Here is a 16,676-nt window from a genome sequence, read left to right as displayed (position 1 = left end):
AAGCTTGTCACAGAATCTTTTTATTTAAATTGTACAGATCTTGCTCTGAGGTGTATCATGGAAAGTGACAAAACAAACCAGGAAGATACTGGCAAGGAACCACTGGAAAAAAAATTGAAAATTGATGAAATGTGGACTAAACGAGACCCTATGAGTCTTTCTAATTGTACTGTACAGAGTGCTGCAAATAGACAGCCAGTCCTAGGAATTGCTATTGCATTGTGCTGTCATCATAGGTGTGAGTGGAAGCATTATGTAGGCAAGGAATTTTTCTCCTTACAAGGTCTTGGTGCAGAAGATTTTAGGATCTTTCAACGTATGTCAAGCTGGGCCACCTGTGGAATGAAACTGCATTCCATCGACGTAGGTGACACAGAAGTTGACAACGCAAATCAGAAAATGCAGCCAGAAGAGCATGATTTTGAAAAGGAAAGTTTTGCTTATGAAGGGTATGTGTCTAATTGTCTAATATATTGCTACAGCTATATTTTAGAAACTTTTAAAGTAGTATTACACTTTAAGAATGTGTTATCTGAGTTAAAATTACTACTGCTACAGTTCTACCAATAATAGTCTGGAAGGTTGCGATTTATATACAGTCTACTGCACTTAATTTGAAGTCACTTGATTAAATAGTTATTTCAAAACAAAAACTGAAACATAAAACAACTTGTGCTGGTTTTCCTAAATTCAAATATTTTGGCGCAAAAACAACTTTGAATTATCTGGAGTCGACAGTAATATTTAAGATTATATGTGGATGAACAGGCATGTAACTTGCAAGACTCACCATTTTGTTGTGGCTGATGGAACTGTGGCAATGTGTGGAAACAAACACTATCACTCAAACGATCAGGAACTTGAGCTCCTACCACTATTTTCAGCTGAGCTCAGCTAATTCATCATACAGAAATCTAACCTGGGATCTTTTTGTCAGATGGCTGTGATGTGCTACCTTTTGGGAAAGCTGTAAACTATTTTCTTAAGACACCTTCACTTTCCATGCTGCATGCTATTTTCTAATTAAATGGGAAAGTAGGTGTCCTGTTCCAAGGCCTCTATCTGAGCCATCATTTAAGTTACACTGCCAGCCCATACCACTTAGTCTGTGTTTCATTATATTTTTGCACTTATCAAGGCAAGGGATGACTCATAGCATGGTCGTATTCTGTCAAATATAATCTTAAATAGTGCATTGGCTATTCTTTTGATTTGCACCAAAACCTGTTAATATAGTTTGTTGCATTGAATAAACAGTATCACTTTTGTCATGCAGGCAATTTTAAGTAGAAAAATTATTGTAGAAATATTGCAAGAAATTTGGTTCAAAATGTTGCCGATAATGATCTGGTTGTTAGAATGGTTACTAAGAAGTAGTTTGGTAAGGATGCCCATATCCTTTATATACTGGATATTCTGGAATTTTTAATGATCTATTTTGACAGGTGCATGGATTTCAACGCCACTTTGAAGATTCAAAATGTTATAAACTAGAACCCACATTGCCTTTAGCTAGCAGGACTGTTGTGTACCTAAACTATCCAATCAAATCTAATGTATCCTGAATAGAGGACTTCATTGGCCATCACAAAGAGTGGCTCAGTATCAAAACTGCTGGCCGAGATAGCTGAGTCCTGAAGTACTAGCAGCTAGACTGGACTTACAGCAGGTGGTGAGAGGTCCTACGCAAGGGATAAACCTACTTGACCTCATGCTCATCAGTCAACCTATCGCAGATGCATCTTCCCATGATTGGTAGGAGTGACCACTACACAGTCCTTGTGGAGATGAAGTCCCATCTTCTCACTGAAGAAAACGGTCCATTATGTTATGTGGCGCTATCACCATGCTAAATTGGATAGATTCAGATCAGATCTAGCAGATCAAAACTGGGCTTCCATGAGGTGCTGTAGGCCATCAGCAACGGCAGCAGAACTGTATTCCACCACAGGCTGTAACCTCATGGCCCAGCATATCCTTCACTTAAACATTACCATCAAGCCAGACGACCAACCCTGGTTCAATGAGGAGTGCAGGACAGCATGCTAGGAGCAGCACAGGGATATCTGAAAATGAGGTGCCAACCTGGTGAAGCTGGAACACAGGACTATGTGCGTGCTAAATAACGGAAGCAGCATAAACAGAGACAGAGTCAAGTGATCCCACAACCAACAGATAAAATCAAAGCTCTGCAGTCCTCCAACATCCAATTGTGAATGATGGTGGACAATTAAACAACTAACTAAGGAGGAGACTCCATGAATTTCCCCAACAGTGGCAGGGCCCAGCACATGAGTGTAAAAGACAAGGCTGAAGTGTTCACAGCCATCTTCAGCCAGAAGTACCGAGTGGATGATCCATCTTGGCCTCCTCCTGAAGTCACCAGCATCACAGATGCCTGTCTCCAGCTAGTTCGATTCACTCCATGTGATATCAAGAAACAGCTGTGGCACTGGCTACTGCAAATGCTATTGGCCCCAACAACATCCCAGCTAAAGACATGTGCTCCAGAACTAGTTGAGCCTTTAGCCAAGCTGTTTCAGTACAGCTACAACACTGGCATCTACCCGGCAACGTGGAAAATTGCCCAGATATGTCCTGTCTACAAAAGGCAGGACAAATCCAATCCAGTCAATTACTGCTCCATCAGCCTACTTTCAATCATCAGCAAAGTGATGGAAAGTGACGTCAACAGTGCTATCAAACGACACTTACTCACCAAAGCTCAGTTTGGTCTGCCAGGACCACTCGGCACCAGACCTCATCACAGCCTTGGTCCAAACATGGACAGAGGAGCAGAATTCCAGAGGTGAAATAAGATCCCTAGCAAAATTGAAGTCAATGGGAATTGTGGAAAACTCTCCACTGGTTGGAGTCATACCTAGCACAGAAGTGGGAATGTTTGCTGATGGTTGTACAGTGGTCAGTACTATTTACAACTCCTCAAATGAAGAAACAGTCCATGCCCGCATGCAGCAAGACCTGACTAACATCCAGGCTTGGGCAAGTAACATTTGTGCCAGACAATGACCATCTCCAACAAGAGAGTCCAGCCACTACCTCTTGACATTTAACAGCATTACCATTTCCTAAATCCCCACAATCAACATCCTGGGTGGGTCAGCATTGACCAGCCACATAAATACTGTGGCTACAAGAGCAGGTCAGAAGCTGGGAATTTTGCGGTGAGTAACTCCCCAGCGCCTTTCCACAACCTACAAGGCACAAGTCAGGAATGTAATGGAATACTCTCCAGTTGCCTGGCTGAGTGCAGCTCCAACACCTCTCAAGAAGCTCAACACCATGCAGAACAAAGCAGTCCACCTGACCGGCACCCCATCTACCACCTTAAAAATTCACTCCCTCCATCACTGGTGCAACATGGCTACAATGTGTACTATCTACAAGATGGTCTACAGCAACTTAGCAAGGTTTCTTCAACAGCACCTCCAAATCACAACCTGTACTACTTAGAAGGACAAGGGTGCATGGAAACACTACCACCTCTAACCTCCCCACCAATTTGCACACCTTGCTGACTTGGAAATATATCGCCATTCCTAGAGCATCCCACCTAACAGCATTCTTGGGTGTACCTTCACACGATTGCAGCAGTTTAAGGCGGCGGCTCACTGCCACCTTGTCAAGTAATCTTAGGGATGGATAAAAAATGCTGGCCTTGCCAGCAATGCTCACATCTTGTGAATGAATAAATTTGAAAAAGATTAATATCAGGCAGAACCAAAAAACATGTTAACAGATTAGATGTCTCAGCTATGAAAGGGAAGTTCTGCACTACCTGGTTACAATGTCACAGAACATAGTAAACTCAGAGGTTGTACCATAAGTCAGTTAAGTGGGGTGATAGTGCATAATGCATGGGGAGGAGGCAAAGACAGGTAATTCTTCTCTACTTTAAATGCAAAATAAAAATTCTTCAGCTGTTCATTTTTATTTATTTTAATTTCTTCTCAGGACATTGAGTGTAGACGAAAGAGAACATTTGGGTCACCTATGCAAGCGGTTGATAGACCAGGGGCGGATCTGGTATTTGAAGCAGCGAGGATTTGATTCAGCTTTGCAGTATTACACGAGTCCCAGCATCTCCCTAGAAAATGTCCTGCTTACAGCTGTTCCACTTTCAAACATTCAGCAAAGTGAGAACTCTTAAGTGAGTTTCAACAGTTATTGATGCATTGTAAACTGTTAAATAAATTTTGCTGATAATTCCTTTTAACATTATCTGTTCAACAATGTGTTCCACTCATTGTTCTGTCATTAATCCTTCCTGGATTCTCCTTGACTTGTAGCACATTTCTGTTATATGGCACATAGTGACAAGAATAACATTCAGCTATGCAGTTTTCATTTATTAGATTTTTTTAAATCTCTGTTCATACCAAGGAAGCACTTTCAGTTCATAATTTCACAACAATTTCGAAGAGTCCACTCAAGTTTATGTAAGTGATGAATATTTAGCTACACGTTGTGTTCTTTTACTCCACTATTTGCTTTGCAACAGAAGGCACCTTGATTTCAGTCAGTCATTTCAACCTCAGTTGTAACTGACAAGTGTGAGGTATAAGTTTTAGTTTTGCCTGAAAGACAAAAGAAGTAACTTTATTGTTTTGTTTGTGATGTGCGAGTTTATAGACAATTCATTTATTTATGAACAATATAGGAGATATTTCGTCTGTCCTCTATTTGTAATGAAATTGTAAACATATTTACAGTTTTACTACAAATTGTGCACAGAGAAATTCTTAACCATATTTTTATTATGATTGATTCTCATTAGCTGTAATTTGGTTTAAAGTTACAGTATTCTATTTTTGTTAGAGTGGTGAGTCACAAAATCATTTAGTTACTGATCTAATTCATTGTAAAGTGCAGCTAACACCAGTATTATACCAATACAGTTTTTGGCAAAAGGTCCACAATTAATCCATGTAGACTAGGGTTGTCCAACATACGGTCCGCGGGCCAGGATCCGGCCTGCCAAAGGTTTCCATCCGGCCCGCGGGTGTAAACTGTACCCAGGGCCGTTCCTCATCCTTGTCAGGGCTTGGTGACTGGAGATGGGAAATTTCCCACTGTCGTCTTCTTTCAGAGCGGCCTTTTAAAAAAATATCACATCTGATAGCTGCTGAAGCAGGAACCCACTTCCCAACTTTGACAGATTTGGGGTTTTCTGACTTTTTGTTAAAGCCAGCCAGAAAACCCCGAATCTGTCCGATTCCCGCTCAGTGCAACTGTCAGAGAGAGGGAGAAAGGGGAGGGGGGATCACAGAGAGAGAGAGGGGGGGAACAAAGGGAGCAGGGGGGAGAGAGACGGGTGGGAGGAACACAGCGAGGACGACACAGAGAGAGACAGAGATGAGATCACTCCTGATAAATGGGTATCTATCCAGAATGCTATCCAGCTACATCAAGTGTGTGGGCAGAGATTGACTACTTATGCAAGCAAAAACAATGCCAGGTATGTCACTAAATCAGTTTTCAATATAGTGACGAGAAAGTAAATCAATAAATTAGACTTCTCATTTAAAGCTTCTTCACAAAATGCACATTTGTTTTTGCTTTTATTAGTAAGATCAATTTTAATGCCTTTATCTTTCAAAATTTGCTCACCGGCCCCTTGGGCCGAGCAAAAATCATAATGCAGCCCTCTGCCCGAAAAGGTTGGGCAACCCTGATGTAAACCATATGGCAATGCATCCATTAATCAAGTAAGTCCATTTTATTCCTCAGGTACTTAAATAGTTAGTACTACCACTCCTTGATACAGTTTGGTAAAGTTACTGCGTCTCTTTCACCTTCAATTGCATTCCACAGTTGCCTGAAGGATGCTGGTGTCTGAGCATTCATACGTTCCTGCAGGGAAGTGCTGTAGTTGACTATGACTATGACTAGTTCAAATGTGGAGACTTGGAATGAGAAGGAGAGCGATTTCAGCATATTGACCTGATCCTCCTTTAGTTTGTTCTTTGACTACAGATTGTCTGCCTATCCTGTATAGTCAGTGATACTATAAATATGTCTTCACAGAAGACTTAATCAATGGTAACAGGCACTGGTCAAAATTAGAAGAAAAGGAGGTCTATATATCATCTAACTACATTATGATCCATTGCCAGAAATCTACAAGCTTTTAAAGATGTTGTCTTGCAATCATGTTGTTCCTATCATTGATGATAGAGCTTCCTGTGACTTAGCTGTATAAGTTCTTGAGTTTTGGAGCTTAATGTATATCCACATTTTTATAAAATTTTAGAGTGTTTCATTGTGTAACTGAGTTCAGTATTATGTACAGTGTCTATTAACAATTTGACATTTGCTTTACAACAATCTTCAAGTGTTCATTGTACTACCTAGAGTCAGTCTCCTGTAATCTTTTTCTTGATGCAGCTGTATAACACAGGCTGATTTTTTTTTAATTCTGAGCTTTTTAAAAAATAAATATAAATTGAAAATAAAATTTCCTTTTACTCACTATTTTTTAATTCCTGAATATAGGCTTGCATAAATTCTATCCCAAATAGTTCACGGTCTTCCTCTTCCTCTGGGTTTACACACTGGGGTAGAGTTACTTGGAGCTGAAGAGGGTTCTCCCTCAGGTTCACAAACCTTTCAAATATATCAACCATATCAGATCAGTGATACAAGAAATTCTAAAGAATCATAGAATGGTAACAACACAGAAGGAGGCCATTTGGCCCATCGTGTCTGTGCCGGCTCTGTAACAGCAAATCAGCTAGTCCCACTCCCTGCCTTTTTCTCTTCAGATGCTTAACCAATTTCCTTTTGAAAGCCACAAGTGAATCTGCCTCCACCACACTCTCAGCAGTGCGTTCCAAACCCTAACCACTCACTGCATAAAAAAGTTTTCCCTCATGATGCTGTTGGTTCTTTTGCCATTTGCCTTAACTCCGTGTCATTTGGTTCTTGACCCTTCTACCAATGGGAACTATGTTTAGAATTGTAACCACGGTCAATAAATGAGGTAAGAGGCGGGATCAATCTAAAAGTAAAAGCTCACAAAATTGCATCGAAAAATGGGAATCTTGCCAGCTGGGAGGACTATAAAAAGCAACAAAGAAAGTAATGTGATGGAAAAAGGGAACATGAAAAAATTACAAGGGACATCAAACCTAATGCTAAAAGTAATATACCAAACAGTAAAGGTTTTTAATAAATATGAGTGAGTGTGGTAAATGGTCCATTAACAGCAGATCCAGATGAGACTATAATGGACAATAAGGAAATGGCAGACTTCTCAATGAGTACTTTGTATCTGTTTCCACAGTGGAGCAAGAGGACAAAATACCACCAGTACAAAGCAATGCAAAAATGTCACAGAGAGGAGCTTCATGGCTTTAAATAATTCTGAAATGGTAATGGAGACAATAATGGGACTAAAATAGGCAAATCGCCAAAACCTGATGGGTTTTATCCCAGAACATTCAAAGTAATTGATGAGAAAATTAAAGATGCAATACTCAATTTTCCAAGGTTCTCTAGATTCACATATCATGTATGTCCTTTTGAAGAACCTATTAGTTTTCTGCTTCTTCACTCACTAGCTGTTAAAATCAATAAGCCATAAAGCATTAGTCACTAAATGTATATGGAATGACTAGTTTCCAGTGCTTCCTTACCTCAAATTGATCATTTCTTCCATACAAACAGGGATTTCCTGCAGCTTGTTGCTGGTTAGAACTAGAGTGCTGAGATTTTTCAGTTTACTAATGGCTTCCGGCAGGTAAGTAATTTTATTCCTCTGCAACCACATTGTGTGCAGGTTTTCCATTCTGTCAGTTGAGAAATAGTAAATAGCAAAGGAAGTAATAAATACATTCATATTCCTAGAAATTCTGCCTGAACTGCAAATTTTCATCTGTCTATCGCTGGTAGTCATTTTTGTTAATAATTATTACCTTTGCAGATGGTCAATGTAATACAGATATATCAATACAATTATAAGTACTATTTTCCCTTCATGATCTCCCCCAACCCCATCACCACCACCACTTTTAGAAATCCAAAGTTGTAGCTTTCCTGATGGTTCAGCAAGTTTTACTTAGTGAGCTGGGCCAAAGAGACCAGGAAATTCCCAGGTTTGAGTTTTGGTCTCTGCTGTGTGAGATAATTGATCAGTCAAGATATTAAAATTGTCCAAGCCCCAATAGGTAAGGTACATGAAAATTAGCCAGATTTTCTACTCCTGATCACTGTACAATGACTCCTAATGAATCTTGCACTTGTGTGAACACCAGGTGATGCTAGGATGATTCTCAGGTGTGATGATCCTAAGGTTGAGAAGCCAAAAATAGTCATGGCTTACACGAAGAAATGCTTATATAAACCTTCATAAACAATGAATTACAGTAATTGTTAGGGTATACAGCAAGTGTCCACTAATACAAATAAGACCAGTTAATCTGGAGGAATGTTTTCTGGGATACAAGAAATTATCCTTATTCTTCCAATAATACCAAGGGATCTTTTACCATCCACCGAAACATGAAGGTCATTTCACATTTGACACATTTAGATACACAGTACAGTACTCTCAGTGTAGTCCAACTATGTGCTCAAGTACTGAAGAGAGGCTTCAACCCACAAGTTTGAGTCCAAGTTGAGTGCCAACTGAGTCAAACTGGCATTCTTGATTGGCTTCTTAATCGAGGTCCTCCAACATACCTGACCCCAATGGAACTAAACAGCAAACGTCTGTTCATTTAGGAAAGGAAAAAAGAAATCCAAAGTTGTGGAGAATTATTAGAACATTGTTATGATCCCTGTGGAGACCACCAACAAACAAACAGAATCAACTCCACCGACTGACCCCAATTTAGGAAACCAAACTAAATGGTAAAGTTTTCACTTTTATAAATTTTACTTCAACGCTCAAACCGAAACCAACATAAATTAAACATGAAGCAACAGACAGATCACAGTCAATATATATATTACAAATTACCCCTTAACTAGCACATACAACAGAGATGGATCTCAGGGTTTCACAGGACATTCCACCCAGCATATATGGCACCAAATTACAGTCTGAGTTCTTCACAACTCTGAAGCTGCTCAGGTAGATTTTCAGCTCCTTTCTTCAAGAAAATTTATCCACCGTTCTTCATCTGACAGCAGTTCCCTCTCAATCCGAACTCCATGGGTGCAGTCTTCACCACAAAACACACTTCTCTAGAACCACTCAGCTCTGCTCATGACAGTCTTGATCGCATGGATTTACCAGAATTTCCGTTATCCATGCCCTTCAGTGACAACCTGTGCACAGTACAGCCAGGCTACTTTAAGTAACAGAAACAGCTCCTGGATTCAGTCTTCTGCTTGCCAGCGCTCCACTCCTGCCTGATCTGGGGAGGCCTCTGTCTCCTTTTATTTGGTACTAACCCCAGTATCAGTTTCCCCAGAAATCTTAAGGTTTTTTCCAGATTTTCTTTCAGTTTTGGTTTCTGTTTCAGTTTTTAGGTTCTGTTTCTGTTTCATTTCTAGTTTCCGTTTCAGTTAGAGTCTGCCCCAAAAAAAGGCTTTGCAACCATGCATTCCATCACAACATTCTTTTTCCCATACATTTTCAGTGTTTTAAAATCACTTCTGCCAATTTCCTGGAGTGGGGTTTAAACTAAGAAATTTACAGTTACAGTTCACCTGCAAACATCTTCAACAACCTGACAAAACAGCTACAATTATTTGGATTGAATTTGCTTATTTAGATCAGTGACCTTAAAGCTACACATCAAGTTGTAAGCTGATAATGCTGCTGATTTCTGTTATGTTGCATCCTCCAGAGTACTACTACTGTTCTGTCAAATACTTGCCAGCTCCACCATCTCTTCATGAGCCGATATCTACCAATCCAGCCAAAGTTCCACCCCATGGCTTCCAGTATGGCTTGCTGCTGTTTTTGCGAAAAAGGTGTCAACCAATACTCAGTAAGCACTGACTATTGTGCCCAATCTAAGGTAGTCTGGCCTCAGCCCCAATCTCCTGTGTGTGGATATATTTAAAGCAGATTTGGTGGTCTTTAAGCAGGGGAAACTTTTCTTTCCCAAAAACACATATCTAAGGGCCTCTTTTCCCTGTCTCAACCTCACCCACTCCCCTTCATCCTTTCCCTCCCCCTTTTCCCCTTCCCAATCCCCCTTCATAGCTCCTTTAAGCTTGTAATTCTGCTCTACCATCCCTCTCCCTGCACAGACTACCCCTCATCCTGACCTCTAACCTGCACTACCTTCCCCCCTTCTCATTGTGATAATGCAAGTCTTGGAAGGTTTAAATTTCAAATCTTTGTAAGTGCAAAAAATGAAGAAACTGTGGCTTTATATGATATTCCTGTTTGTTACCTGGCTACATCATCTGGCAGCTCCTGCAGTTTGTTACTGCCCATATCTAACCATTCCAATGCAGGCATATTCAGAACAGCCGAGGGGAAGGTGGTGAAACAGTTCATAGACAGGTCGAGATGGTAGAGTCTTTGCAGATGGGACAGCTAGAGAAGTAAAAGACATTTGCAATTAAAGAGGTTCAGTCCTCCAATATTATTCAACAATTGTTCAAAATATTTATTTGGATGTGGCTAACCCTGGCAGAACGGTGGCCTGGATTTTGCATTCAGTAGTGATGCAACGGTGCATGCCTCTGACCTTGAGTTAAGGTATGAACTTCCCCAAGACAATGTGGGGGGGGGGGGGGGCAAGAATTTAACTTGCAAGCAGAGAAGGAATCCATCTTAGCGGGGACCTCAGCATGGCCCTGCAAGTGATTTCTAATGCAGGCAAAAAAGACATCATATTGTGCCGTGAATAGAAGCCACGCCCACAGAATCTGCCAAAAGTAACCTGCTTCAGTAACTATCGTAACCGATTCATGTTAAAAAGCTATTGGGAAAAAAACGTTAAGTCAAATAAATTTGATCAAAATCATTTTTAAAAATCATAAATTTATACATATTTTTAAAATTCAGAAATTTGATAAGGATCATTTAAAATATTTTTAAAAATAAGATAAAGCAGGGAAAATCATATTTAACTAACTTGCTTTAGTTTTTTGATGAGGTAACCGAGAGGGCTGGTGAGGGTAATGCAGTTAATGCGGTGTACACGGACTTCCAAAAGGCATTTGATAAAGTGCACATAACAGGCTTGTCAGCAAAGTTAGAGCCCATGGAATAAACAGGACAGTAGCAGCATGGATACAAAATTGGCTGAGTGACAGGAAACAGAGAGTAGTTGTGAATGGTTGTTTTTCGGACTGGAGGAAGATATACAGTGGGGTTCTCCAGGGGGTCTGTGTTGGGACCCCTGCTTTTCTTAATATATATTAACGACCTAGACTTGGGTGTACTGGGCACAATTTCAAAATCTGCAGTTGACACAAAAACTTGGAAGTATTGTAAACTGAGAAGGAGGATTTTCAAGAGGACACAGACAAGCTGGTGGAATGGACACACAAGTGGCAGATGAAATTTATTGCAGAAAAGTGCGAAGTGATTCATTTTGGTAGGAAGAACGAGGAGAGGCAATATAAATTAAAGGATACAATTCTAAACAGGATGCAGGAGCAGGAGGGATCTCGAGATATATGTGCACAAATCATTGAAGGTTACAGGGAAGATTGAGAAAGTGGTTAATAAAGCACATGTGATCCTGGGCTTTATAAAAAGGGGCATACAGTCGAAAAACATGGAAGTTATGAAGAATCTTTATAGAACACTGGGTCGGCCTCAACTGGAGTATTTTGTCCAGTTCTGGGCACCACACATTAGGAAGGATGTGAAGGCATTAGAGAGGGTGGAGTAAAGATTCGCACGAATGATTTCGGGGATGAGGAACTTCAGTTACATGGATAGGTTGGAAAACCTGGGGCTGTTCTCCACGGAGAAGAGGAGATTTGATAAAGATGTTCAAAATCATGAGGGGTCTGGTCAGAGAAGATAGGGAGAAACAGTTTCCATTGGTGGAAGGATTCAGAACGAGAGGACACCTATTTAAATTGATGGGCAAAAGAAGCTACAGCGACATGAGGAAAAACTTTTTTCTGCTGCAAGTGGTTAAGATCGGGAATGCACTGTCTGAGAGCCTGATAGAGGCAGATTCAATCGAGGTCTTCAAGAGAATTGGACGATTATCTGAAGAAAAAAAATTGCAGGGCTACGGGCAAAAATCTGGGAAGTACGACTAAGTGAATTGCTCTTGCAGAGAGCCGACACAGACGCGATGGGCCGAATGTCCTCCTTCTGTGCTGTAACCATTCTATGATTCTATGTTATAAAGTCATATACATTAACATTTAAAGTCTGATAAATTGTTTACAAAGTGTGATAAATCGTGTTAATAAGTCATATGCATTTAAACATTTAATAAGTGCAATAAATCTTGTTTAAAAATCAGGCATTAAAACATTGTAAAAATTTGATAAATCTTGTTTAAAAAGCCACATACAATAACATTTAAAAAGTCTGATAAATGATTTGAAAATCATCTTTCCGATACCGGTGTGCTCATTAAATATTCGCTCATTGCCTCTGGAGGCTCTTTGTACCTGCAAACAGCAGCTCTAAAATTTTCTATTAAAATGATGATTATAATTGGGCAATTACCCAGATTCCCGCCATACTCAATTCTCTGTTTTAATCCTGATGTGTCGGCGAGTTGAAGGGCGAGCACTCTGAAAGAGTGTGCAAAGAAGCCACCACAACTTTGGGATTCTCGTACTACAATGCGCGCACTGCCACGGTGCTGGGCTCCGACCGACACACTGACGGTGAACGCGAACGCTGACAGCTTCACCATCATGATTACAGCAAAATCCGGATCAACGTTTACTGCCTGTCCCTAAGTATCCTCAGGCGTCAGCATAAACCACGTAGTGTGAAACTGAAGTTGTATGGAGGGATGCTACCAATTGTCAGATTTTTGTAAAATTCAGTTATCACAAACTTCCATGGGTTGATTCGAACTGACGACTTAAGTAGTCCAGTAACATAACTAAGCAACCATACCCCGCTATGTGGTACGAGGCTTCACCTTAAATATTTACGACATAACTATCTGTAGCTGTCGACGTTTGTATGGATGTGTTCGTATTTAAATCCTTCATAAAGGGAATTCTAATCAATGTTCCCTCTAAACTGCGTGGCCCGCAACACCCCAAAGTTCCCGCGTATAAGGCAGCCCCTTTAATTTACCGCGTGTACGCAGCCACGCAATAAAAATGCATAGGGGTTTTGCACTTAAATAAATCACCCACGCGCTGGAAAAAATTTACACAGAACGTTACTTATAACCAAATGAACAAGCAAAAAGGATGAGCGTGAAAGGAATGTAATTGAAAAGCTAGCTTGGAAACCACATGCCAAGAGATCCATTTGCCGGGCGGAGACGAGAATCAGTCTAGCTATTTGCTCTGAGATTAATGCTCTAGATGTTATTTGCATTGAATGAAGTTCTTTTAAAGATGCATTTACTCTATCGATGAAACTCTCCAGTCGCTGCTGAGTTCGCTTCGGGTTTGGTACCTCATTCACACTGACACCTCCAAAACCCTATTGCAGCTCATGATGATTCCTCCAGTGGCTGCGCCCAGGACACAGTCAATGGTCAAACTTTAAATTATTTGTTAATTATCCCCTGGAAGATGTCAAATTTGTGGAGAGGTCGACCCAACCCTACCTTTCTTCACAGATGCTGGCTGTTTCCAATGTTTTCTATAGGCCAATTGTATCCAATATAAAGGTGCATTTATGCCAGTCCAGACTAGCAGCTGCAATACTTCATTTATCATGTATACCGCCTGGCAAGGAGGAAATGCTGTGCACTCTTGCTCAAGTGTGTATGCAGAATTCTCTTTCCAGAGGTTACAGTTATATCGGTCTTTAGACCTGGGACACACTCAGTTGTCCATAGTCTAAAGCTGACATTATACTGCACAGGGCATGAGAAGAAGCCCGTTATACTTCCTCATATGAATGTATGTTTAAACAACCCGGAGAATTCTCTGGATTTATTTTTCCAATGTCAAGAAATTGGATAAAATAATACAAACTTGCCTGTTCGGGTAAATCACAGAGATCCCTGTTTACAGCTAGATCTAGTTTCTCCAAGTTTTCGCAGTCACCGAGCTCTTCGGGCACTTCACGCAGTCTGTTGTAACTAACGTAGAGTTCTCGCAGTTTGGTCAATTGTCCTGCAGGGGGAGGAAGGTCAAGGTCAGAGTCTCTCCGTCTGTTGCCAGCATTAATCTATTGTTTTATCGTTAAGCAACAGAACATTGTTCAAGTTATTTGTTCCGATTCCGCAACTGAAATTTTTTTCTGGTGTGGCACACAAGATGTTTCAAGGTCCCATCCACAAAATCTCACTTTAGATTCTTTAATGTAAAAAAAAATTTCAAGGCATTGTGGTTTGCAATAAAAATAAAGACTGCTATTTACATAAGTGCCTCTCACGACCTCAGAAATCCCAAAGCGCTTTACAACCAGTTAAGTATTTTCGAAGTGTAGTCACTGTTATCATGTAGGAAAATGTTAGCATCACTCGCACTATATTCAGAATAGACCCTTCAGATTATGGGAACATAGAAACGTCAGTAGACCATTTAGCCCATCGAGCCTGTTCTGCCATTCAATGAGATAAAATGGCTGATCTGCGACCTAACTCCATATACCCGCCTTTGCCCCATATCTCTTAATACCTTTGATTAACAAAAAACTATCAATCTCAGATTTAAAATTAACAATTGATCTAGCATCAATCGCCATTGGCAGAAGAGTGTTCCAAACTCCTCCCAACTTTTCTGTGCAGAAATGTCACCTAGTTTTATTCCTGAAAGATCTGGCTCTCATATTTAGACTGTGTCCTGGACTCCTAGTCTACGCAATTAGTGCTTCTGTCAATCTACCCTTAATTCTTCTTAATATTTTGAAAACTTTGATCAAATCAACCCTCATCTTTTAAATTCCAGGGAATGCAACACTAGTTTGTCTGAAATAAAAACAAGAAATGCTGGAAATACTCAGCAGGTCTGGCAGCATCTGTGGAGACAGAAGCAGAGTTAACGTTTCAGGTCAGTGACGCTTCATCAGAACTGACAAATATTAGAAAGTTGAAAGGTTTTAAGCAAGTAAAGCGGGGGGTGGAGCAAGAGATAACAAAAGAGAAAGTGTTGATAGGACAGTGGGTCACAGAGAATAACTGACCAGAAGGTCATGGAACAAAGGCAAACAGTATGTTAATGGTGTGCTGAAAGACAAAACGTTAGTACAGAGAGTGTGTGAATTGACTGTAAAGCACAAAGCACCCTAAGCACAAACATTTAAAAAAAACAGAAACAGTGGGTAGGCACAGTAGAAGCAAACTAAACAAACTAAAAAAAATAAAATAAAATAACCAAATAAAAAAGAAAAAATAACTAAACATAAAAAGGGGGGGCCCATCATGCACTGAAATTATTGAACTCAATGTTCAGTCCAGCAGGCTGTAGTGTGCCTAATTGGTAAATGAGGTGCTGTTCCTCGAGCTTGCATTGATGTTCGCTGGAACACTGCAACAATCCCAGGACAGAGATGTGAGTATGAGAGCAGGGGGTGGGGGGGGAGGGTATGGTGTTGAAATGGCAAGCAACCGGAAGCTCAGAGTCATGCTTATGGACTGAGCGGAGGTGTTCCGCAAAGCAGTCACCCAATCTGCATTTGGTCTCCCCAATGTAGAGGAGATCACATTGTGAGCAGCGAATACAGTATACTAAATTGAAAGAAGTAGAAGTAAATCGCTGCTTCACCTGAAAGGAGTGTTTGGGGCCTTGGATAGTGAGGAGAGAGGGGGTAAATGGGCAGGTATTACACTTCCTGCGATTGCAGGGGAAGGTGCAATGGGAAGGGGACGAGGTGGTGGGGATAATGGAGGAGTGGACGAGGGTGTGGCAGAAGGAACGATCCCTTCGGAATGCTGACAGGAGAAGGGAGGAGAAGGTGCATTTGGTAGTGACATCACGCTGGATGTGGCAGAAGTGGCGGAGGATGATCCTTGGATCTGGAAGCTGGTGGGGTGGAAAGTGAGGACAAGGGGAACCCTGTCACGGTTCTGGGAGGGAGGGGAAGGGGTGAGGGTAGACGTGCGGGAAATGAGCTGGACACGGTTGAGCACCCTGTCAACCACATTGGAGGGGAATCTTCGGTTGAGGAAAAAGGAAGACATATCAGAAGCACTGTCGTGGAAGGTAGCATCATCAGAGCAGATGCGACGGAGAAACTGGGAGAATGCAATGGAGTACTTACAGGAGGCAGGGTGTGAAGAAGTGTAGTCGAGGTAGCTGTGGGAGTCAGTGGGCTTATAATGAATATTAGTAGACAGCCAGAGATGGAGACAGAGAAGTCGAGGAAGGGAAGGGAAGTGTCCGAGATGGACCATGTGAAGGTGAGAGAAGGGTGGAAATCAGAAGCAAAGTTGATAAAGTTTTGCAGTTCGGGGCGGGAGCAGGAAACGGCACCAATACAGTCATCAATGTACCGGAAAAAGACTTGGGGGAGTGGGCCTGAGTAGGACTGGAACAAGGAATGTTCGACATATCCAACAAAAAGACAGGCATAACTAGGACCCATGCGGGTACCCATACTTTTTACTTGAAGGAAGTGAGTGGAGTTGAAGGAG

At 41.1% G+C, this 16,676-nt stretch overlaps 2 protein-coding genes across 5 annotated transcripts in view; one reads left to right on the top strand and one right to left on the bottom strand.

Moving 5' to 3' along the window:
- The window catches only part of trmt13 (tRNA methyltransferase 13 homolog), a 29,452-nt gene extending 24,174 nt beyond the window's left edge, over nucleotides 1-5,278 (top strand). For 2 of the 4 annotated variants that reach the window (XM_068037566.1, XM_068037564.1), the window contains 2 exons: nucleotides 38-449; nucleotides 3,976-5,278. In XM_068037566.1, the coding sequence (XP_067893667.1) occupies nucleotides 38-449; nucleotides 3,976-4,171 (608 nt within the window). In that variant the 3' untranslated portion in view covers nucleotides 4,172-5,278. The other 2 variants (XM_068037565.1, XM_068037567.1) reach the window with 2 other exon arrangements.
- Nucleotides 4,333-16,676, bottom strand: part of lrrc39 (leucine rich repeat containing 39) — a 36,771-nt gene continuing 24,427 nt past the window's right edge. The window contains exons 4-8 of the mRNA XM_068037568.1: nucleotides 14,078-14,214; nucleotides 10,374-10,519; nucleotides 7,659-7,811; nucleotides 6,494-6,627; nucleotides 4,333-4,598 (exon numbers count right to left, since the gene is read on the bottom strand). Of these exons, the coding sequence (XP_067893669.1) occupies nucleotides 4,537-4,598; nucleotides 6,494-6,627; nucleotides 7,659-7,811; nucleotides 10,374-10,519; nucleotides 14,078-14,214 (632 nt within the window). The 3' untranslated portion in view covers nucleotides 4,333-4,536. The remainder of the gene's footprint in view (nucleotides 4,599-6,493; nucleotides 6,628-7,658; nucleotides 7,812-10,373; nucleotides 10,520-14,077; nucleotides 14,215-16,676) is intronic.

The sequence above is a fragment of the Heterodontus francisci genome, chromosome 8, assembly GCF_036365525.1.
Source record: "Heterodontus francisci isolate sHetFra1 chromosome 8, sHetFra1.hap1, whole genome shotgun sequence".
Classification (NCBI taxonomy): Eukaryota; Metazoa; Chordata; class Chondrichthyes; order Heterodontiformes; family Heterodontidae; genus Heterodontus; species Heterodontus francisci.
Note: the sequence above shows the minus strand (reverse complement) of the source record. Positions and strands in the feature narration are given on the sequence as shown.